A 24848-nucleotide genomic window follows, 5' to 3' on the forward strand; every position below is an offset into this window, starting at 1 on the left:
TTTCATCTAGTTGCACTGTATTTCTTCGTTGGGGTTGATGAATTTCACTTTTTTATTTTAATTCTTTGATAATCACATGCACCACGTTGCGAAATTTAAGGTTATAAACGTCGTGCCGCGCGTCAGGTCATGTCGCGCCGCGCCGCGCCGACATGAACCGCAGCAGCGCATGCGCATTATTTGTTTGTCTAACAGCGCGTAGCATTTCTTGTGCAGCACCGTGCAAGTCAAAAAAAGAATGAATATAATAAATAAAAATGCACGCTTCAAGTTTAAATCCTGTCCGATGCGTGTGTAGCAAGTTAATTGATTGACTGAATACCGGAATTGATGCTTAAATGCTCCAAAAGTCAAACAAAATTAACTCATTAAGTAATTAAAGTAATTAAAGCAAATTAAGTGATTTAAAGTCATTATCCAAGTTGTTTTCGTACATCCTGTGCAGAATAACTTTAAAAATGCATCCATTTTGAGAAATATTAGAAAGAAAATCACGAAACAGATGCAATCAATTATTTCTAGTCAATATAGTATATAAAAAGAGTAAAAAAGTAGTAATTATTGTGGTGATTACCTGCGTTTGTGATTACCGGTCACTTTTTCACTCTGCAAATCATGTGAGTACCTTCACTCGCAAATTAGGACCACACACGCAACAGAATGAAGACGTTTTCAACTGAATTTTACTCTTGACGTGTTGCAGCGCTGTCACTAACACAAGCAGTGCCTCAACTTCTATTTGCCCCTTTAGATAGGCAACTTAACATACACAAAAATAAAAAAATAAAAACAAGAAATGAATAAAAAGAATTAATTTTCTTTTTATAAAATATGTTTTAAATATTTAAACATAATTCCAGTATCAAATTTGTAAATAAATTTAAGTTAACTTAAGTTACTTTCAAATATTATTTATATTTACACTTCCCACGCTTTTGCACTGGGCGTATTTTGTATTTATTCAAGATTTTTCTCTTTTTACGTTCCACATCAAACAAAATCAAATATAATATATCTGCAGTTATCTAAAGTAAATTTCCTTCTTGCAGTATGTGTCAGTCACACTTGCTCACGCGCATGCGTATCACTACGAGTATATTAAGTAAATAGCAAAACGTACATAATTTTTCATATAAATAAGTAAATAAGTAAATAAGTAAATAGATTTGTTTGCTTATGACACACTTCGATTATCTTGTTGTCTTTGATAATAAATACTTAGGTACTTTTTGTAAGTTCTAATAGGGTTAAAATGACAAATGTCAAATGTCAAATGTCAAATGAATGTCAAATTTAAAAAAATAACGAAAAATACTTAAAAGTTTTTATGTAAAAACTAGCTTTAACCCTTGGCTTCGTTCGCGAATATCTAAAATAATGAAGTTGCTTCCGTACGCGTCTGTAGTCACAGAAGAAGTAACAATGAAGTAGAATGGCGGGAAGTATAGTCTATGGAAGTATAGTGTACAGTCTCCATAGTGTAGTCAATTGGATTTGATGTTGACGTAGCTGTCGGTAATACAGTGTGATAATACAGTGTGATGGTACTATAGTACTTAGGTTTGAGCTTCATTGCTGTAATGCTAGATGGCGTTAAAGTAGTCAAATAGCCAGATGCAGAGGTATTATTGACAAAACTATTTTTTTATTTTATTTAAAAAAAAATTTTTATTAAATAAAAAGTAGCCTATAACCATTCGGGGACCACTAAGAATATGTGTACAAATTTTCATGATGATCGGTTAAGTAGTTTTTGCGTCAAAGTGTAACAAACATCCGGACTTTCGCATTTATAATATTAGTAGGGATAATAAAATTGAAAATTTAAAATTTAAAATTGATTTTGTTAAAAATTACCATAATTCAGTAATTTTTACCCTTGGGGCGGGTCCCAAATATGCTTGAGAACACCCAGGAATCGCCAATGGTTGTTTACACATGGTGTACGTAAGACAACTTCCTTTTTTGGCGTTCTGGTGAGTTTCTTACGCATAAACAGTTGTAATTTTCTTCACATGCAAAATTTCGCTTACGAATAAAAAAATACACATACCATATGTTTCTAGTGACTTAAGTCACTTTTAACTTCTTCACAAAATGACTTAATTTCAGTTTTCTTTAAAAAAATATTTAATGTTTTCATTATGTACGTTCTTACTTCGTATAATTTCTTCATCTTTACCTCTCTCTGTGTTTACCACTGTGTGGTGATTTTTTTCCGTCTGTACGAGTTGCAACACTTCGTAAATTGTTAAAATAAACGCTGGGCGCACGGCACGGAACGGATGCGTTTTGGTTGGAGTTGGTGAAGATGTTCAGGATGTCGGATGCAAGATGCAGCGACGCACGCTCGAATATTACGGGTGGTCCGTTCGTTGTGATAAAAACAATCAAAAAATTCGAGACGCGCACGGGCGGGCGGACAATTCAGGCTTAGTCGTGCCCTTAAAATGCTCGAAAACGTGAAAACTTATATATTAGCTGTGTTTACGGGAGTTATTTTTATTTTAGGTACAAATTTGGTTGAAAAATGGGCGTGATTTTGGCAAATTTTAAAATTTGGTCAGTTGTTTACAGAAAACATTAAAATTGGGGCAAATTATCTTCAAAATCAATAAGAAAAAATATGAAGGCTGCGTATTAAGTCAAAAACCAAAAATAACCTCAAAAATAATTACAAACAGCAAATTAAAGTATAAAAATACATTTATTTTTGGTTTTACTTGAAATTATTTGCAAAAATCTTATTTATTTCTATTTTTCTTTTAAAACGCAATTATTCACTGTTTTGAGACACAAAATTGGTACTTTAAACACGGCAAGTCAAGACCGTGACTAAAGTACTTTATAACCTTACTTTTCTCACTAGTGAGCGCTTAAATTTCGAAGATTTATAATGAAAAGTTGAAATATCAAAACCTCGTAAAAATAAAGTGGAAGTAGAAAATATAATAAAATCTTTTATCTATTGATATGATACAATATGAATTAAGTGATTTTGTAAATTTATTCAACCTTATAAATTTTAATTGATATGCATTTTCTGTTCCCTTTCTGTCATTTCGAGGGGTTACTCACCATTAATTCAATCATTAGCGATCATTCTAAAGGGGTTGACTTTTATGCCCCACACGTGTTGCCATCCCTAATCTACCTGCTCAGTGATCCGTTGAAGGACGATCAAGAAATTCATCCCCAATCGATTTTTATTGAACGGTGCATACACACAGAAAGTACAGGTAGCAAACTCTAAATTGTAAATGTATGCAGTTATTCATCATCATGGAATAATTTGCATCATCACGATTAACACAAATTGAAAGTAGAAAAAAATTGAATAAAATGAAATGAAAAAAAAGGGTGAAGATGTTTTTTGCAGACAAAATACCAAAAAACGTCTAGTCACTATTTTAACGGAATAGATTTAGAATTTCATTCGATTTGTAGTCATAGGTTACTCCTATTTATTGATTACAAATAGGAGACATTTTTTGTATAAATTTTGTAAGGGTTAAACGGAATGAATAAATTAGCAAGTCATATTTGAATGTTAAAGATGCATTTTTGTATTTTTTCTATCTCCACCATTAATGCGTCTGTTTTTGCATGGTTTTAAGCGACGAAAAGTCACTTGCGCATGCGCAATTGACTCCAGCACGATACAAAGCCATATAATGCTGCTGTAGGCATCATAAATGATGAATAAAATAATTTGGGGATGTTAAGTAACATACAATGTACTATTAACTTCTTTAGGGCATAAACAAAGCGTGTTTGTTTGTTTCCCGCCACACGTTGTTGTATATACGAGTGCAAACGTGTTTTTCTGCGAAACCAAAACTGAAACAAGAGCACAACGCCAACATCCGGATGTTTACCATAGTTTCTGCCCCATATTTCAACCTTATACATAAAATTAAAGAAAAAATATGAAAAAATCACAAAATAAAAAGTTAAAAAGTTACAAATCGAATCAAATAAATAATAATATGAAGTAATGTTAATATTAGTATTAATTAGTTTAGTGTAGGCGTTACTTTATGTAGGTAAGTCACTTTAAGATACGTAGTGTTGTGTAGGGAAAAGGTGGCGGGTTTGAAATTGCCGAATCAGTGCCACACCACTGCCACCGTTCCTCCACGCGCCCGCGCGTGTGTGGTCTCCGTCCGGTTGTGATTCTTTAATGAAGGCATCAACCATCACCATCAGCAGGTTTCCACGTCTTCGGCCAGCGTGTCCTGGACCTCACCTCATCTCAACTCGTTCGCTGCCACAGCTACGAATTAACGAATTACGGACCACCGTCAGACACCCAACATAAACATACACTTCATTCATTCATTTAAACATTTCAAAATAAAAATTTCGATAAATTCGTAACAATTTCAGACCTAAAACGAACTAAAATTATTATATTTTCGACTGGAGATTGCTCTATTGGTTAAATTAACAAAAAAAAAGAAAAAAAAATTAAATTTAAAAAAAAATTCAAAATTTTTGTTTATGGCACACGTCCGGTTTGCCAAACCCCACCAAAAACCACACAGGAGGCCGAAAAGCACACACATGTTACCCACCAGCCTCTCAACGTCTTGTTCCTCAAGCGTTTCAAGTGAACTTTACTTTAGCTTCAACTTGCCTGCAAGAAAAAGAATATTTTAGTCGGGACCTCCTTCGATTTTAAAAGCTTTTGTGCAAGACTTGTGCCGGTCACGCGCAAAAGACAAACATTTTGGTACGTGCCTCGTCCCATGGTCCACAACTTAAAATTTAAAAACATTTCTTGTATTAAAAATCATTTTAACCACATACCAAAAGGTTTTTAAGTCAAAAAACTAAAAAATAATAAAATAATCTCCATAACAAACTCCATAGATGATTCCTAACCTAAAACCACAAATATTACAGCCATAAATCGAGTACTTATTTTATTATTACTAACATTATTCCCCTTAACAATTAATCAACCAATAATAAATATAATTACGTATGCTGCAACTATACGATGCGTATTTTAATATCCATTACCTTACGTCATATTTTTTTTTTCACGTTTCTGGTTTTTAAAACGTTTTCCTGTGTATTGTGTAGCTTACTGCGTAGATAATTAGTGTTAATACTTCTTATTGAATACGAATGTTAAAATTGCCTACGATTTCGGTGTTTTCGTTCCCCCTGCTTCATCACGTCCATTTTAATTTATATATTTATATATTATGTAATAAATTCATGAGCCGGGCCTGCAACGCTGATTAATTGCAATGTGTGTTGAGTGTTGGTATATTAATGCTATGTGTGATACATCTAGCGCCCTCTACCGATCGAGTTTTGATTCTTATTCTCTTGATATTCATCTCTCTCCGTCACGCGCGCGTGTGTTACGCACAGTCTCATCCCCGTCCGTCGTGTTGAGTTTTACATCCCGCTTAAGGATTTTTCTCCGTATGTTAGAAATCGTGGGGGAGAAACTGTTGCTTGGCGACCGAGGAGAGTTCCATGTCGATTGGCTTGGTGTCGTCATAGAGGGCGGGCGCCTCGCACAGTATGGCAAACGTGCCTGCGAGCGAGGCGATCATGAAGATCCACAGAAAGAGTCGATCGATCACCATTGCGACAAAGCCCCAGTCTTGATCCTCCTACAAAACATACGCACGAGATTAGTATGTGCACAGAGCGCCATCTATAAACGCGGGCGGCAAGATGCAAGCAAATCTGTGAAAAATAAGCCAATGTCCTTCAATAAATCCAAAACGGTTACAAAAATTGTAATTCAAAAGTTACAAAAATCAAAACAATAAAAAAACGCAACACTGAAACAATAAAGACTGATTTAAGCAGTCTTTAAAAAAGAACCGATAACAGAAAAACAAAACATTCCACATCGTGCTGTATTTGACGTCAAAAACGTCAAAAGACAAATGTCAAACGTCAAAAAGGTGGTGTAGAATATACGGTGCTGCCAATCGGTTATTTTTGGGGTTATACGACGCCAAACAAAAGAGTTACACATGTTGACACTTAAAAAAAACTGTACAAAAGTTGTCAAACTCTTTTGTTGGTCGCCAGAACAAGTATTACATAATGCCAATCAGTGTGTTTGGAGAGAACACGTCGTGACACGCCAGTGCTACCAACTGGTGCCATCTGTGGTAACTAATATGTATCATCGGAGCGAAAAGCAAAACAAAATCGGTGATTTTTTGATGAGATGTGTGATGTTTGTCAACTTTGAGTAGTACGTACATACTGAGATAGAGGGCGGTTTTTCAAAAACTCAAACTTAAAGTGATGCATCAAAAACAAAGAAAAATCATATTCGCATGCGAGATTCAAGTGCTCATTGGTTTTTGGTTTGCTCAATTATTCAGAACAATAATCTGGAGATTGTGGTTACTTACTACTACGATATTTACAGCCGCATTTCGCGGTTTTTGAAATCATAATCGCAAAAAACGAGCCAATTCACATTGATTGATTGTTGTCGACGCAGTTGACGTTGGAATGAATGAAAATGAAACGAATGCGAACGAGATGAAGAGATGAACGAATATGGCGGCGATGAATATGCGAAACTTAAAAGACTTCGAACTCGGGTAGAAACTGCTGCTGCGCGACGGATGAGAGTTCGGTGTCGATCGGCTTCGTGTCGTCGTAGAGACTCGGCGCTTCGCCCAAGATGGCGAACGTGCCGACCAGCGACGCTATAATAAACATCCACAAGAACAGGCGGTCCAGCACCATTGCCACGAAACCCCAATCTTGATCCTCCTACATTCACAGTCCGGCCGCCATTTTGTATGTTTGTTTTGACATTTGTCGTTGCCGTCGGTTGAAACAAAAGCAAGAACAACACATGTTTACGTATTCAACTCTACAGACGGTCGGTGGTTCAGTAGTAGTAGGTGGAGAGGAGTTTTTTTTGTTTGATTTTTGAGACTGTGAAAGAAAGAGCCGCAAGAGGGCGACACACCAACGTACACACACATACACACAGCTGACCAAGTTTCGAAAGTTGTGCAGCGAGGGGAGCGTTGAGGATGATACGAGAGGTGAAAGACGACAACAGATATTCAATGTCAAAGAGAGAGAGATGAATAATATAGTGAGTGGACTTACCGCGTTGAACTGATCCTGTCGTTGGATGTGGTGCTGGATGAACATGACGTTGTGAATTGCTTTCTCTAACTCGAAAGGGTACTTCTTTCGGCCGCCGGTGTCGCTGTCGTCGAGGCCGGAGAACACCGAAGGGAGACCGTTGTAACCCAAGCGTCCGCCTAAGCCACCAGCTAAGTACCGCAACCTAACATACACAAAAGTAAAGTTGGTTGCCTAACATATAATTTTTATATTTTAGTATTACCTATTTGTTGCAGTTGTTGAATGTAAACCATTACAACCAGGAATACCACGATTTCGACTAGAACTTGAACTTGAGCTGGAACTCGACGCATTCGACGGCATATTCTCCAACTCTCTCTTCGCCATCATAAACCTCCCTCCGGAAGTGTTAATTTTATTCGCTGCTAACTCAGTTAATAAATCTTTCGGCACGCGCATCAATAACAACTTCGGCACGCTCTTGATAAAGAACGAGCGTACCCACGGCGCCATCTTGTGTGTAGAAGGTTTACGATAATGCACGTTAAGTATTATAATTGTTATTACAACGGATAAACCTACCAAAACCATTGTAAATAATATATATTTCCCTAGCAGTGGTAGAGCTAATGATGTAGATGGTATAATTTCAGATATTAGCAAGAAAAACATCGTTTGAGACAGGAGGATGTTAATACAAAGCGCGATTTTTTCTCCAGAGTCAGCTGGAAGGTAGAATACAAGCACTGATAAGTATGAAATGCCTACGCATGGGACGATTAAATTGACCGTGTAGAAGAGGGTTTTGCGACGTAAAGTAATATTGAAGAAAATATCGGGATAAGGTTCCGCGCAGCAAGGATAATATTTCTCATGACGTTCGGCAGGAACTCCGAGAATATCCCATTCTACACTGGGGTAATATTCACGCAAATCTATGCCAACTTCGACTTTATCTTCGCCTACTTTTTGATTTATGTGTTTTAAATCAATCTAAAACAATATTTCATTAATAATTAATTGTTTGAGGTTATTTTTGTTAAATTAAGCTTACTTGGTTGCCGTCATACGTCCAAGAACCAAACTTCATGAAACAAGTCTGCTGATCAAACGGGAAATAACGCACGTCAATCTCACAAGATGATTTAAAGATGGCCGGTGGTGTCCAGAGGACTTTTCCGGTGTGTTGTAACACGGCTTTTGTCATTGTAGTCACGACATATTCACCATCCGCACTAAATTTAAATAATAATTAATTATTTGATGTTTTTTGTTAGGTTTTTATAGGTTACTTGTTGTATAGTACGATGTCAGGCAACCAAATGTGCTCCGACGGCACGTACAGTTCAGTGACGCCACCGTACTCTTGCGGATCCCACATGAACTTGTGATCGGTCCATTCCTAATCATAAATTACATAACCAACAAAAAATATTTATATTTATAAATAAATTATAAGGTTTTATCTGCTTACATGTTCCAGCCAGACGTTTGTAGTAAGAATTTGATCTTTTAAATTCTAAAACAGGTAAAAATTAAATATATTAATTGAATTTATTGAATAAAATGAAATAGAATTGGGTTTGTGTGGTTGTAGCGCTTGCGCATTGGAAAACACGTGACACCATTCAAGATGGGCGTGCACCCTTGCAACATGTTCCCAACACACGAAAAAAAAAACGGAAATGAAACAAAAAACAAACAAAAAAGAAATTTTGTTGATTTTCGCCTATCAATGATTGTTTATTTACACCCTGGACAAATGGTGCAGTTGGTGATTTGTTGTTCCACCCTAGGGAGCATATTTACAGTCAGTGGGATGATTGTCGATTACGCCCAAATGTCAACGTCGATAAAAACACTGAGTGGGTCATAAATCCGATCAATTTGTTTGTATGCAACCAAATACACGTCCAACAAAAAGTAAATCTATTTATTTACCAATTCTATGAGTTGTGATAGTCTTAAGCCGAGTTTAACCAACACAGTGTCGGTGTTATTGCTGACTGGCCGTATGAGTCGGTTGTAATTACTCAGGAGGTCATCGTAGAGCCTTTTGGCGTCTGGATTTGATAGTGATAGATGCACACAGCACAGCAGAAACAACAGAAGCGAGATGCGCCAGTTTGACAACCGCCACATTTTTGTTTCCATTTTGTTACACTTTACACAATTGTTAATATATTACACTATTAAGTGTCTTATAAGGGTTAAAGCTTAATTATTAATTGATTGTCATCCAGAGCAGGTTTTAAATGTTTAATGCCTTTTTTTGCTTGTTTTGTGATTTTTGGGTTGCAGCACTTCAAAGTCTATTTGAGGAAACATTGACATTGTAATATTTTATATTTGAAGAGTTTTTTTGTCGAATTTAAAATTTTTTAATGTTTGATTGTTTAGGAAGAGGTTTGGTTTACTTTGGAGGCGGTGACGGTAGCGGCGGCGACCGAACGACGAACGACCATGCAAGGATGGACGGCTACTACAGATGTGACGCGCTCCCGCTACCAAGGGATGCTGTGCTGTGCCGCAGGATCAATAATCGAGCGCGCGCAATTTACGTACATACCAACCTTCGACAAAACTAACATTTGCGCATATTGCACACATATGATGCACACCCCATCAACAAATGTGAGTATTTTTACTAAGAATACCCTAATAATATTATAAATGCGAAAGTCCTGATGTTTGTTACACTTTCACGCAAAAACTTCTTAACCGATCATCAGGAAAATTTGTACACATATTCTTAGTGGTCCCCGAATGGTTATAGGCTATTTTTTATTTAATAAAAAAAATTATTTCTTAAATAAAATAAAGAAATAGTTTAGCCAATAATACCTCTACATCTGGCTAATTGACTACTTTAACGCCATCTAGCATTCCAGCAATGAAGCTCAAACCTAAGTACTATAGTACCATCACACTGTATTATCACACTGTATTACCGACAGCTACGTCAACATCAAATCCAATTGACTACACTATGGAGACTGTACACTATACTTCCATAGACTATACTTTCAGCCATTTTAAACTTCCCGCCATTCTACTTCATTGTTACTTCTTCTGTGACTACAGACGCGTATGGAGGAAACTTCATTATTTTAGATATTCGCAAGCGAAGCCGAGGGTTAAAATACTCTTATAACATAGGCAACCAAATATACAGGTTACATATTTTAAACTTAAAAAAATTATTTTGTAATTTTATTTATCGGTGGTTTATGATCTCAACCATCGAATTGAATTCATGTAAAAGCTAGTAATAAAATAAATCAAAAACAATAAAAAAAACCTAAAAATTAATTTTTTTTAATTTTGAGATAAAACATAGCTCGTCATCATTGTTGTATTCTCTGTCCTCGTGGTACGCAGCCACAGCGTGTGTTAGTTTATGTTTTGTCGGTGTCGGCAGGCGGCTTGCATAATTCCGTGCGGCTCGCGCGCGCGGCACGCCGCAAGAGATAAAATGGATATAATGCGCGATCGGCGTCAGAGCATCACGTGCGCGGCTCGCGCTTCTAGAGAAAAAGAAAAGTCGCTGATTTGTGAGCGTGCCGCGACCGTGGGAACGACACACTCGAACGACTTCTGCCGCTCGCGAGTCGCGAGTCAGGGCCACGCGCGCCCGCGATCGGCGCATTCATCATCCGTTTGTGCGGGCCGCGCATGCACCAGACACGGATTTCGATAAATTAATTAATAATTAATGTCTTTTACGCGTAGTTTAAAATCTAGGAGCATTGAGTTCATTGATTGGTCTAAATTGTATGAAGTATACGAGTATTATGAGTGGAGAAGTGTTGAGCCGGCTCTGTAAATTAGAAACCACAAACCAGCCACCACACACCAAGCTCAAAACAACTTTGGAAGACGACTTGCAAGGCGCGCGACGCGCAACACGCGCTCGTGGACGGACCGCCAACGCAGCTTTTACTCTTCCCTTTGCTTATAACTTAATACGTGTATATCTATACTTAAGTCGACTTTATCAGACAAGAGGTTTCAGTATTTCCATACAAGAAAGACTAATTAACTAATATTTAACTTATTTTCATTGTTAACATGATTTTATCCCGACGAAATGTATACTTGGTTGCATAACGTATATTTTGACGTTACTTACTTTCTTGGTCAAAGTAAGTTGTTTGACTAAATGACGTTAACCACCCTGCATACCAATAGGTATGCAACCTATTGAACAATGACTTCCTCCATTGACACTTCTTATTAACAAAATAAAAACCAAACTACGAGATAGGATTCAATAGTGAATAGTGTTAACTCATTAAATAATAAATAAACATGTATAAAAGGCACATTGACGTTAATTATCTGATAAAAGATTGAGAACATGCCGCAAAAGTTCTACATCCCTGTCACTAACATGGCTATAATTATTAAGGTACAAAACGCGCAGATAATCCTTCATTTTCAAATCGAGACCTGCTGCTTTGAACACCATTTTTGCCTTTTGCGAATTTTCCACCAAAGTCCAAATGGCTGGTACTATAGTAGTGCTTTCAGCTGGATTGGATGCTGATAATCGTGAACATAAAATATTTAAGAAATCACCTGAAAAATACAACATATCCAAAAATTTAACTAGATGTATATCAAGTTGCATAACATATTCAAATCTTACCCGATGCGAGTAATCTAGCTCTATTTCCCTGATAAAACGCAATGTTTCTCAAAACTTGCAGTGCTTCCAAACGATTTCTCCCGCTTGGACATCCACATAGACATAATACAATCTCAAACACGTCCTGTGTCTTCCCAATGATAGCCTGTCCCTCCGGAAATGATGAAAACGCATTCAAAAATTCCAACCACATCAGCTCAACTTGCTCCCAAGGTTTTTGCCTTTTAGTCAACGCTGGATGCAACTTGCTAACACCATTCAAAAAGTTATTCTTTATAATAATAAAACGACACTCGGAAACAGTTACAGCATTGTGCAAAACATCAAAACAAAACTGAAGCGTTTCCAAGTTATGCGTGCGACTAATCATCTCCATTTCTTTCGTTATCAACGCGCAGATGACATGCAGCAACGATGTGTTACTTGGTGTTTTGCGTGGACCTGAACCAGGCGTGCACGATGTCAACGAAAGTGATGCAGCCGCTGCAGGACAATTCGATGTTAACGTACATAATAATTTCAAAGCGTTTGTGCTTAGTCCTTTTTGAACAAGAAACCAGTGCCAGAGTTTATGTATTAAATCAGTCAAACCTAGATGGCAGGCTTCTTTCTTTACTTTTTCATCACGATAGAGGAAATTCATCATTAAACAAACCAAATTTTCCAAATCGTGTAAAATCGGTGTTAGGCGTTTTTTCTCTGATACTTTACGCATGCTATCAATAGTTTCAAGTGATAATTGCACGTAAATTGTTTGTAACTGGTTGATTATTGTTGTTACAAAACCGTGTTGCAATGCGTAGTGTTTAGCTTGATTAGACACCAACAATAAACTTGTTAATGTATTTAATACAACTCTTTTCCGTTTGGATGTTTGTGTTTGAGGTTTTACCATTGTCAATGATGATGTTGAAGATAAAGGTTTTTGTAAATTTAAACTTTCGTAAAGTTCCAATAAGATTTTACACAGTTCTGCACCAGCCATGCGGTTTTCCATTTCCACGCCATTCTCATCCGCTGATGCTAGTGAAGATACAGATAAACTTGACCGGCAAGATTTGGGACCTTTTCCGAAGTAGATTTCTTTCAACACTTCGTTTTTGAATTTATTTGAGTGTTGGCTTACTTGTTTGGCGGAATTGGTGCGGGGTGTTTTCGTATTATCAAAGATACTCGATAATGAGGAACATATTGATTGTGATTCGGGAATATTTGCTTCCTGAGATTCGTTGATTAGTTTATCTTCACTTGTGTTGCATTGTAATAGCGACGACAGAGAATTTAAAGCTGATAACTGCAAATCTAATAAAAATAATAAAAAATGATTATAATCAACTTAACTATTACAAATATTAGACTAATAACTTACCATTTGAAATATTACTACTGATTGATTCACATAATGACAATAAAAATGATTCTTTTCGAGATTCCAATTGCATTATCAACGCATTTATGTCATACTTATTCTTAGTTTCGTTTCCATTATCAGATCTAACTCCTTGTAACAAAACATTTAGGAGATTGAAGATGCTAGACCAGAGTTTGTTACGCAAATAATGCAATTCCGGCAGACTTACAACTAAACAAAAAAAAAACGTATTTTTTAACAATTCAAGAACATAATACGCATTACTCACTATAGATGGCAGGATCAAGTAAACCTGTTACTAAACTCAAACAATCGCGTGCGTTGCCAATTGTTAATAGACAATTTTCATTCACCTCGGCGGTTTTTGTTAATAAAACACAAATTGCAGTGTTCATCTCAATTAAATCAGCGTAGGCAATTAAATCTCGGGCGGTTTCGATTTCAATGGTTGGCATAGTCACACATCTAAGCAATTCATCAAAATGTCAGTAAAATAATTAGATAACATGCGGGAACTTACGTGAAAAATGCCCTGATTAATCCCATCGATTGTAACATCCCACTCATAGTATGCGGTAGAAGAAATACTAGGTTATAAACAAAAGTTGCCAATGCTTTTATGACAGCTGGAGTGGTAATAACGAAAGCATCTTCAAACTTTTGCGCTGATTTGCTTGTGTGTTCAGGTTTAAAACTGTCTGAAATGTTGGTGACTTCCAGAACTTTGTTGTAAACGAACATAAAATCATCCAAATCAGAATCTAAAGTACACGTGTTTTTTTAATAAGTTAAAACATTGAATGAGTATACCTACTTTGATTACCACGTAACTCAGAAAAATTAAATACTTTAACAGTTGTCAATCGCTTTAAGATCAGTTCTGTCGCATTGAAAAAGTTACATGCATCTAGAAGTCCTAGTAATAATTTCTTTTGTGTGTTTTGTAAATTTACAAACTCACGCTTAAACATAAATACAGTTAATGTAAATTATATATGATCTAAGGCTAATAGGGTTGCCTATATTAAATATACCTGTGACTGAGTTTTAGTAAGAAGTCCTGATGCAAGCAGAACATCGCCGCCATCTTGTTCGGGATGACTCGACAAATTCGTCAATAAAATAGCGGCATTTTCTCGTACAATTGACGCTTCTTCATGATCACACAAAACTGTGAGTATTATTTTCCACAAGTGTAGATTATCATGCTTTAAAGCAATTTCTTTAAAAAATAAATTAAGTATTAACTAATTAAATTAATTAGTAATTATTTTAACTCACCCTGTATCATCTGAACAGCATACCTCTTCGACATAGCCAACCCAGACAAAAGATGCACCGAAGTTGCCCGCAGCACAACATCCCGGCTGTTTTTCAACGCGAAAACACATCTATAAACTGATTCCACCTCACCGCCATCATCCACAAAACAATCCTCCCAATCTTTAATAGAAAAATGCTGCATCTCTGCCACCAAATGATTCAAAACAAATACCACATGTCTTGTAATACTCAATCCCATCAAACTATCAGCTGCAGTGGGTCCTTTTCCACAATGAAATGCGTTTAACAATTCAAACGCGCTTGTTGACAATTTAGTCATAACTTTCTTCACTCCATCCCCGGGTTTTGAATCACTCCAGCCGAATGTCGCTGTTATATGCGTCAAAGTCTTCAGTAGACGATCCAAATACGCTAAGTTATAGAAGTGTTTTGTGTTACTGCTCTGAAGATTATTCACTAGTATCTGAACAATGTGTGAATATCGACTGATAGACAATTTTGAATTTGTAGCAGAAGATGTATTCATGGTTGCAGCAAACTGTAGACCATTCATTGTTTGTTGTTCACTGATCACACATACGTTGATTAAACATAGAAGGGAGTTGAGTAACTTTTCAATGTCATGCTCCTGCTCCTGGGATAATTCCACAGCCAATATAACATTGAAATAATGCGTCCGTGATGTTATTATAGACAATAGCCACTGCGCATTCTTATTTTGAGGTTTTAAATGAGGAAATAAAAGAGAAAAGAAGTCGAAGATCAAAGACAACATAATATTGTCTTGTTGTCCGGCAGGTGGCGCATTTAAATACCTTGCGAATGATTTTTCCCAATCGAAATCATCAATATCAATAGTTGTGTTGTCTTTTATGATATCATAAAGATTTAAACACCTAAAAATAATAATTCAATGCGTAAAGTTATATTTTTTGCATAAATAAGTCTCACCTTGTTAATAAATGTAAATTTTCTAATATAATTTCATGTGTATGACTCTGACAAACCATCGCCAGGCATTTATCCATTGTAAATTGAATCGATGTACTCTTTACAGCCCTCAAATCCGTTTGGTTCAATTTAAGCTCATCGCTAAATGTATCAGTTTTGTTATCGAATGTATAAACCAGCTGTGGTTGTAAAAGTTGATCCAATCCGCCAAAGTATTCGATATTCCAGTGGATTTGCAGCGATGACAATGCCCATTTGTTCTCTTTAAGTTCTTCAGCAATATATTAAAGTTAGTTTACTCGTTAATAGGCAACCCGTCATATACTAATATAAAACTTACTCTGTAATGACCGTAGCGCATAATTTCCTGAAGTAGAGAAACTTTTCGCCTCGAAAGGGCATTCCAATGATTGTTGTAAAACGTCTGCTATGCTTAAATCGTTTTTTAACGGCGATCCGCAAACATATTCGTTGAAAACGATTAGAAATAGTAACATGCCGCCATCTTGTTTGACACGTGGCTCCGCACAAAACATAAAAATTCCTGTAATTTATCAAGATATTAAAAACATTAAAATATTTAAATACAATCTACCTCTCAAAATTAAACGCAATAGCTCTTCACAATTTGCAATCTCAAGACGAGTCGTGGCACTGTACACACATAAGTTTTTTAATATACTTAAACAAGGAATGGCCGAATCAGGATAATCTTGATAGTCATCATCCGTTAAAGCTGAACGCATGGAATTCCTTATTAATTGCAAGCCATCGCGTTCTATAAAAATAGAATGCAAGAGTGGATCTTCCATCATTACGCTAATCTGTGTAATGGCGGACCGTCGAATAACTGGTTCTATGTTATTTGCAGAAAGCAGGTCGATCACTTGATGAAGGCTGCTTGGCTGATAAAATTTAAAAACATAATAAAATATTATTTGATATTAGACCAACTCAACTTACTTGATAGAAATGTGTTTGGGCTCCACGATAGGCCTTAAAATCAAACTTCCTTTCCATGAGACAAACATCAGCGAGTATCTTATCATGCAGATTGATTAAATGAGGCAACATTCTTACGTCTTTACCACTAGATGGTGTTTGAGTATTCTCAGAAACTGTCAATAACCAACATAACCTCGAGGCTGCTTCCATTCTAACCTCACAATTCGCAACAAATAACAATCCAATATTCAAACGCATAACCTCAACAGATGAAAAATTCATCATCCTGCATCTATCTGGATCCAACAGGGACAAGACATGACGTCCAATAAGAGACTTCTTATCAATTGTATGAGTTAATAAAATCGGCATAGTCGGCATTAAAGCTGTTACAGTTTCCTGCCAGATTTCCTCACTCACCAACAGTTTAGCTTTTAAAATATGAACAAACATATCCTCACATAAAAGCCGCACTTCATCACATGATGCTTTCAACCCCGTCGCAAATAAAATAAGTATTCTACTGCGGAGTAAAAATAAAATCTGTGAACCCGGTGCACTACTCTTGCTCGTATTCAATTTCGCACCGATTGTTTTTATAACTTTAGCATGACAATTCCTGTATGTTGATAATCTAATGTCAATTTGATGATGACTCAAAAGTTTCAATAAAATTTCTTCAATTTGTAGCAAAAGATCTTCATCGAATGTGTGTGTGGTCAATCGATTTGCTATCAAATCGATGAAAATTGATATCAAATTTAAATTACGATGAAATTCTAATGATAAAAGCGATTCTTCAACAAGTGTGACATTCTTAGTGAATGGTAAAGACTTCCAATCACGAAGAAATTTAATCGATGATGTCATTGACGAGCAAACACTCATAACTTCATCATAAGTGTCATTACTTTGAAATTTCCGCGATAATTCATATAAATTCTGATGTAACAAGGGAAAAAGTCGACTGAGGGGAGCATCAAGCAGTGTTTCACTCAGTGCATGTTTCAAATTCGCTGGTAAAATATCACTTCTCCCACTGGGGATGAAATTTGTGTGTAAGTAATCAAAACTTTTGATTAAGTGTAATTGTATCAGGCGTGTTTCATCGAGGAAATCTTCACTTAAAACCTTTATCCTATAATATAACCAATGAAACATTAATTCAATCAGAAAATACATTAAATACATAAAATAATAAATAATTAGTAAATTTTACTCACCGAAAATGTGTTAAAACATCACCATATTTTCTAAGGCACTCATCCAATTTGTTTAACGTGATTTTGACATTAACCAACATTACAGACTCCACATTGAAGATGCAACTTTTCACCGCCATTTTGAATAATTGTATAACATCATGCAGTAATACCAACGCCGTATTAATTCCAATTTGGCATTTTTTGCGCCTAAAAGACTCTCCTGCCTCAGGACTCACATATAAATAATCAAAAATTGAATTTATCGTGTTTAAGCAGAATTGCGGTAAATTCATTTGATGTTTCATTAATATTGCGGTTTCTGTAAAGGTTTCGACTTCCATTGAGGATGAATCATCGTTATCTGCATCACGTGTTGTGTTTTCTGGCGTGGTATCAATGTGAAAGTTCTATAAATTTAAATTAGTGAATACTATCATAACAATAATCAACTAAAAAGTATAACTTACGTTTAATTTTAAATTATGCGACCCAGGATTCTCATAATATCGAATTCGGTTAATAAATTCTTTAACTAACTTTCCCAGACATTTTAAAATAGCGGTTGTGATGCGAGAGGAAGGACTCGACCACAAAAGATCATGCAAAAGCTTAAACATATTTCCATTGTATATTTTTATGTGGTTGATAAATTATTATCTAGTTTCACTTACTTTTATTATAGCAGGGCGTTGCAGAAACACTTCCGCTGGAAAATCGTGCAGTAAAACATCCGAAATAAACTCAAAAGAATTAAGCAATTCTGTTGGTTCGTTTGGATTTCTTAGAGTGTTTTCGACGGATTCTAAGACGTGTCTATCGGCACCAATCAGCCATTGCCACAAAAACGTGTAATGTCTGAATGGATTTTCGGAATTTGTTGCTACTGGAGTGTCAGTTTTGCTGTTGCGGTTTGTTTTTGCACCATTTTTATGTCTAAAATCATAACTATACTCATAAAATGTTCAGTAAATACATATCCTAGTAATTAATCAGCTAATCTTTTTAATAAAACATGATTAAATGACCCTTAATTACTTTTATAATGAATTTTTGTTTAAAATGTATTTAAATAATTTAAAACAAAGTTTCACTAGGAACATTTATCAAAACCAAACAAAATAAAGTAATAAATTGATAACTCACATGTTATTGATATCAGCAACATCCAGAGAAACAAAACTATCCACAAATCCAGCAATAGTAGTTGCTGTTGTGTCCACATTACCAATCACAGCACTATCCTCCTCACCACAACTTCTGTAACTATTCAAATCGTTGAGATTCAACGGTGGCACATGCGGAGGGCATTCTGCACTTGTTACTTCCTCAATATACTTCACAATCTCATCCAAATGACACTGAGACTTCTCATCGACAATATTCTTCAACTCATTGAATTCCTTTAGAAGTTCTGATGTACTGTGCATGTCAATCAAGTAAATACCGCTTTCGCTCTTGATAATACGCTTGAGTATCTTCGTCACAATCTCATCATGTCGTAAAGGTGGCTCGTTCTCACGAAACCAGTTGCATAATTGCCAAAACAATTCTTTACTGCGAGCCAGATCATTATCATAGTAAATGCCACGCTGAAGCTTCGAAAAAATGTTGAGAAGAGCACGTTCACGTATTTCTGGTATGTGATGATCTAAACCATAGTTTATTTATTAGTAACATGCAATTAAAACATATTTATTGCAAAGTTTTCAGTTATAGAGTAGTTTACAGGTTAGAATTGTAAATAATTAATAAAATTGAAGATTACTTAATTTCTCGATGTGTTTCGCTGTGATGAATTCATCACACATTTTGCAACTACACTGCGCGAATGGATTGTGATATAACCAAGGAAAACGGTATTAAATTGATCGATTTTATTAAATTTCGCGCTTGGAGAACCGACGTTTGAAATGTAAATATGTTTCAACCGTTGTCTGGTTAGCATAGGTATACAACGTTAGGCAACCAACGTTACACGTAGTGACCAAATGCAATTTCTGTAATAATTACAATTAAAAACAGGGTTTGTATGCAAATATATAATTAACATGGATATAGACATAATATTATTAAATCTGGCTATGGAATACAAGCAAGAAACGACTTGATTTACTCGTAGCGTTTGGTCCTTTGTTGCAAAAATCTCATCAGTTTGTAGAAGACACAAGCAATCAGTGATCCTAAAATGGGCGCCACCCAATAAATCTAAAACAATTACATTATTTAAATATATATTCCAAGCGGCAGTAATGAAAATTACCCATTGATCATCCCAAACTGAAGGTGTGTCGATTGGCAAATCATTATTATTATTATAATTATTATGTGTGGGGGTAACGATGATTGGCACTAGCGCGCGCATTGGATTCAAACTGAGCGGCATGCCGAATCCCCAGAACCAGCACATCACGATACCCGTGTAGAAAATACCACGCTTCAAGGGTAACGATGAGTTGCCCTCGGTGCGATCGTGCTGTTCCCACAGCGCGCACAATGCCAGGATGTAGATGAAGCTCATGAGCAATTCAAATCCAAATACCTGCAAATTTTTATTTAATCACTAGCTGTTGCCCGCGACTTCGTTCCGGCAGTGTTTAATAAAAATTTAATTCGTTTTTACTCTCTTGTTCTAGACATACTCGTAGTAAGAGTCAATTCTATCAATAAGATTAGCAATTTTAATTTAAACAAATTATGCATATAAAGTTTTGTCAATAATGCACTTCAGCGCGCCATCTCGAATTCAACTATTTAACTATAACTATGATTGAATCTCAATGTCAAATTTTATTCTATAGAAAAGAGCTGTTTTGAGGATTTTCCCGGCGATTATTTGAATTTTTCTAACCTTTTAAACCTTCCCTAGACCTCCACGAATAATTCAAGACCAAGATAAAATAAATCCGTTCAGCCGTTCTCGAGTTTTAGCGAGACTAACGAGCAGCAATTCATTTTTATATATATACTAGCTGTTGCCCGCGACTTCGTTCCGGCAGTGTTTAATAAAAATGTAATTCGTTTTTACTCTCTTGTTTAGACATACTCGTAGTAAGAATCAATTCTATCAATAAGATTAACAATTTTAATTTAAAGAAATTGTGCATATAAAGTTTTGTCAATAATGCACTTCAGTGCGCCATCTCGAATTCAACTATTTAACTCTAACTATGATTGAATCTCAATGTCAAATTTTATTCTATAGAAAAGAGCTGTTTTGAGGATTTTCCAGGCAATTATTCGAATTTTTCTCACCTTTTAAACCTTCCCTAGACCTCCACGAATAATTCAAGACCAAGATAAGATAAATCCGTTCAGCCGTTCTCGAGTTTTAGCGAGACTAACGAACAGCAATTCATTTTTATATATATAGATACATAGATACATTACATAATTATACTCGTTAATTGTAGCACTTACGTTGCCGTCGTCACTAAGCACTAACTCCCCTGGTGGCCGTTTCAGAACGCAGAAGGAGTCCAGTATGGTATGGTCTACTGTAATCATCTGAAATTTTATTTGATGTAATACTACAATTATGCAACATGACGTTAATCATGTCTTACGTAGTGAAGACCGCAGCCAACCAACGCGCCCAAAAACTGTGCGACAAGATAAATGGGAACCAAGAGAATACTATCAATACGACCCATTATGACAGCAGCAAGTGTAACGACCGGATTTATATGTGCTCCACTGATATCGCCGAAAACCTTTAATGGTTACAAAATATAAGAAGAGATTTGATTTGAGGTTAGGTGAGTGTACCTGTGTGGCAATAGCGATGCCAACGCCAAAGGTTATCGGCATAAACCACATCCCCGAGCAGCCGACAAAGAGCAAAATGGCGGTGGCGAACGCCTCGGAAAGAAACACTTTAACAATGTTGTCGCACCGGATAGCGGAACATTGACACGATATTTTTGGCATCTCTACAGAAATAATACAAATAAATTCTGTGTCAAATAAAAATTTACGTGAATTTACTTACGAACAGTATTAGTATGACTGCGGCTCATGGGGGGCGGAGCTAAACATCACGTATGTATTATTAAATAAGTAATTATTTAAATTATTGATTGGAGACTTACAGTATGGAATTTGATAGGGTTCCTGATGAAGTTGTTGGTGAGGAGGGACATTTCCTCCGTAGGGAATATTTTGATTTTGATTTTGATTTTGATTTTGCTGACCAAAAACTGGGTTGTTTTGTGGGACTGCACCTGGTCGCGGAATGTACCCGCCTTCCACTTGCTCAAATCTTTGATTCATGTTTCAAATTGAATGAAACAAAATGGTGGATGAAATATTGTTATGAACTGAAGTGGTGTGTGGTTTTGGTATAACTAAAGTATTGATTTGGCGGTTCTATGCTTGTAAATTATGATATGTTAGATAACAGGCTATCAAAGGTGGTACTTGAACAGTTGATTAATAATTGTAATTGCAACATTTTGTAACGTGGTTAATCTGGAATATCCATAATAACGATCATTTTTGTTTTGCGCGTTTAATATTTGCTAACCACTTATCCTTGATATACGGATAAACATTTTTATTATCATAAAATTGATGGGTGGGTATTAATTTAGCACATGAGGACCATCTCCAAAATTATTTATTGTAGACGTTGAAGAGAAGGTACAGATGTATATCCTTACTAATATTATAAATGCGAAAGTCCTGATGTTAGTTACATTTTCACGCAAAAACTACTTAACCGATCATCATGAAAATTTGTTCACATATTCTTAGTGGTCCCCGAATGGTTATAGGCTACTTTTTATTTAATAAAAAAAAAATTCTTTAAATAAAATAAAGAAATAGTTTAGCCAATAATACCTCTGCATCTGGCTATTTGACTACTTTAACGCCATCTAGCATTCCAGCAATGAAGCTCAAACCTAAGTACTATAGTACCATCACACTGCATTATCACACTGTATTACCGACAGCTACGTCAACATCAAATCCAATTGACTACACTATGGAGACTGTACACTATACTTCCATAGACTATACTTTCAGCCATTCTACTTCATTGTTACTTCTTCTGTGACTACAGACGCGTACGGAAGCAACATTATTTTAGATATTCGCGAGCGAAGCCAAGGGTTAAAGCTAGTGATTATATATTTTAATTAAAATTATATATTATTATTCAAGAATCAATTTTGTTCATTTTGCATCATGTCGATTGTAAAATTTTCAATCAGTTATGTAATCGATTTATTTTGTAAATGACTAAGTTATAAGTACACGTGATTAGAATCAATCAATTAAAAATCCCTAATCTTCATGATATTGAATGATTAGGTTTTATCTTTTCTTATTATTATTTAAGCGCCAACGCATGACGCTAATGATACTTAAAACATTTTTTAAATTTTGTTTTCGGATTCTGAAAGATAGTTAAACTCTATATATTGATTATTTAAGTAATTAGTTACCTAACATTAAATATTTAGTCCATATTTGAAATTTTAATTTAAAAAATTGGTTTTTACATGCCAATAGGGCTTTAATTGTTAATTGTGTTACCGGTTTCTGATTCAGAATTTAATCTACTTTCAGAATCCGAAAATAGAATTTAAAAATTCCAATTATTACAGAAGCTGCATTTGCTGAAACATAAAAAAAGCAAAAGATTCAAAAATTCAACATAATTCGACAATGTAAAATATACACTCAACACTTTTTGGTATTAGGATCGCAGAATGTCAAGGAGGCTGCTACATTAATTATTCAAACTTATTGTAACACCCAGTGGCGGCATAGTTAACTTATTCATCAACAGATGGAGCTGGTGGTAATATTTAAATAAACTTTAGTGCAATAAATTAAAAATTGTTCTTAAATTGATATAAATAGATGCAGTAATGCATGATTATGAACTTTTTATTAAAGGTAACCTATTAATTAATATATATGACAAATACGTTCATTACTATCAATTTAAAATCAATTTCCTGCATATTTCACTAAAATTTATTTAAATAATGACTGCCAGCGCCATCTGTTTATGTGTATCTCAAGTACGCAGCCACTGGGTGTTACAATAAGTTTGAATGATTAATCTAGCAGCCTCCTCGCACATTCTGCGATCCTAATATTCCAAAGTATTTTGTTATAAATTTCAATGATTTTTGAACGAAATTTTGTGTTAATTTCGTGTTAAAATTGCTGCTCACCAGTGCGTGGTATTAGGAACGCAGAAAGTGGACATAGAATATGCATAAATTTCCCACCAGATTTTCTTTGGATTTTAATTACATGATTTGCTTCATTTTTTAAAATTAAAATTGCAAATAGGGCCTAAACGGTTAATGCTATGAAAATAATTACTTAAAAATAGTCGATTTAAATTGTCTTTTAGAATATGAAAACAACATTGAAAAATTCCAATTATTACAGAAGCTACTTTTGGTGAAAAAAGATTTCGTCATAAAAAAGGCAAAAGATTTCTCTTTTTTATGTCGAATGCAATTTTCATTCAAATTTGTAAATAGGGCCCAAACGGTTGATGGTAGCATAAAAAGTTACTAAAATAATCTATGTAGAATTAAATTATTTACCAGAATCCAAAAACAGAATTCAAAAATTCCAACTTTTTATTTTCAACATAAAAAGAGAAATCTTTTGCCTTTTTTATAACAAAATCTTTTCTTAAAAAATTTTTTGTGCCATTTTTATCATTTTTCAAAAAGGATGCCATCTTGTAGAGAATTTTTCGAGGATCAAGAATATGAAGTCCTTTTTTTTGTAGCCCTTTTAGTTCCCGAGATAATTACCATTTAATCTTGATGATTTCGACCTGAAAATTTCTACATGTAATAATTTCATAAAAAAAAATTCGACCCTGTCTTTCGACTGGTAATTTTTTTCTTAAAAAAAGTTCGACCTGTCTTTCGACCGGTAATTTTTCATTAAAAAAAGTTTGACCCTATCCTTCGATCGGAAATAATTTTCTTCAAAAAAGTTCGACCCTGCCTTTCGACTGGTAATTTTTTTTTTAAAAAAAGTTCGACCCTGTCTTTCGGCCGGTAATTTTTCATTACAAAAAAGTTCGACCCTGACTTTCGACTGGTAATTTTTCCATAAAAAATGTTCGACCCTGTCTTTCGACTGATTATAATTTCACTAAAAAAAGTTCGACCCTGTCTTTCAGCATAATCAGAATTTAAAAATTCCAATTTTTAATATCGAACATAAAGAATAAAATATTGTTTAAAATATTAATTTTTTAATGTCAAAATGATCTTATGTGCAATAAAACACTATAAAAGAATTTATTTCTGAAATAACATTAGTCCAAATCATACCCCAGCAAGAAAAATACCATACC

The 24848-nt window shown here is 35.2% G+C and overlaps 3 protein-coding genes across 5 annotated transcripts; all 3 read right to left on the reverse strand.

The window, feature by feature from the left end:
• Positions 1-4915: 4915 nt before the first annotated feature.
• nAChRalpha2 (nicotinic acetylcholine receptor alpha2) lies at positions 4916-9593 on the reverse strand. 3 transcript variants are annotated; one of them, XM_065300086.1, is made up of 7 exons: positions 9040-9593; positions 8573-8617; positions 8391-8500; positions 8153-8333; positions 7361-8091; positions 7117-7300; positions 4916-5636 (listed from the first exon to the last, which is right to left on the reverse strand). In XM_065300086.1, exons 1-7 carry the CDS (start codon positions 9250-9252, stop codon positions 5448-5450), a joined length of 1653 nt encoding a protein of 550 aa, XP_065156158.1. In that variant the 5' UTR covers positions 9253-9593; the 3' UTR covers positions 4916-5447. The 3 variants fall into 3 exon arrangements, with proteins under 3 accessions (XP_065156158.1, XP_065156157.1, XP_065156156.1); XM_065300085.1 differs by having other exon boundaries at positions 5497-6768; XM_065300084.1 differs by lacking the exon at positions 4916-5636 and having other exon boundaries at positions 6625-7300.
• Positions 9594-11414: 1821 nt separating this feature from the next.
• On the reverse strand, positions 11415-19410 carry ana3 (anastral spindle 3). The gene is made up of 17 exons (XM_065300083.1): positions 19272-19410; positions 18650-19154; positions 18178-18439; positions 17974-18114; positions 17525-17913; positions 16320-17439; positions 15952-16261; positions 15697-15900; positions 15357-15627; positions 14403-15301; positions 14156-14343; positions 13936-14083; positions 13642-13882; positions 13390-13586; positions 13119-13331; positions 11750-13051; positions 11415-11679 (listed from the first exon to the last, which is right to left on the reverse strand). Exons 1-17 carry the CDS (start codon positions 19312-19314, stop codon positions 11432-11434), a joined length of 6681 nt encoding a protein of 2226 aa, XP_065156155.1. The 5' UTR covers positions 19315-19410; the 3' UTR covers positions 11415-11431.
• A 120-nt stretch (positions 19411-19530) lies between these two features.
• LOC135789994 (aquaporin-like) lies at positions 19531-21864 on the reverse strand. The gene is made up of 7 exons (XM_065300087.1): positions 21595-21864; positions 21495-21533; positions 21272-21435; positions 21070-21216; positions 20924-21010; positions 19767-20045; positions 19531-19711 (listed from the first exon to the last, which is right to left on the reverse strand). Exons 1-7 carry the CDS (start codon positions 21773-21775, stop codon positions 19616-19618), a joined length of 993 nt encoding a protein of 330 aa, XP_065156159.1. The 5' UTR covers positions 21776-21864; the 3' UTR covers positions 19531-19615.
• Positions 21865-24848: the final 2984 nt, after the last annotated feature.

This window comes from Atheta coriaria, unplaced genomic scaffold (genome assembly GCF_025399875.1).
Source record: "Atheta coriaria isolate IRGN ID8LTWV9N9 unplaced genomic scaffold, Caltech_Dcor_3.1 hic_scaffold_3_pilon, whole genome shotgun sequence".
In the NCBI taxonomy this organism is placed as follows: Eukaryota; Metazoa; Arthropoda; class Insecta; order Coleoptera; family Staphylinidae; genus Dalotia; species Dalotia coriaria.

Excerpts from the sequence above, each read along its gene's own strand:
- LOC135789994 (XM_065300087.1), bottom strand. The coding sequence starts at position 21,775 with ATGAATCAAAGATTTGAGCAAGTGGAAGGCGGGTACATTCCGCGACCA. Across the intron at positions 21,436-21,494 it reads CAGTCATACTAATACTGTTC|AGATGCCAAAAATATCGTGT; the intron begins GTAAGTAAATTC and ends TTATTTCTGTAG. Across the intron at positions 21,217-21,271 it reads GCATCGCTATTGCCACACAG|GTTTTCGGCGATATCAGTGG; the intron begins GTACACTCACCT and ends TAACCATTAAAG.
- nAChRalpha2 (XM_065300084.1), bottom strand. The coding sequence starts at position 9,252 with ATGGAAACAAAAATGTGGCGGTTGTCAAACTGGCGCATCTCGCTTCTG. Across the intron at positions 8,501-8,572 it reads CAAACGTCTGGCTGGAACAT|GAATGGACCGATCACAAGTT; the intron begins GTAAGCAGATAA and ends ATTTATGATTAG. Across the intron at positions 8,092-8,152 it reads GGACGTATGACGGCAACCAA|ATTGATTTAAAACACATAAA; the intron begins GTAAGCTTAATT and ends ATATTGTTTTAG.
- ana3 (XM_065300083.1), bottom strand. The coding sequence starts at position 19,314 with ATGTGTGATGAATTCATCACAGCGAAACACATCGAGAAATTAA. Across the intron at positions 18,115-18,177 it reads AACGCCCTGCTATAATAAAA|CTTTTGCATGATCTTTTGTG; the intron begins GTAAGTGAAACT and ends AATATGTTTAAG. Across the intron at positions 14,084-14,155 it reads TTACTAAAACTCAGTCACAG|CGTGAGTTTGTAAATTTACA; the intron begins GTATATTTAATA and ends TTTATGTTTAAG.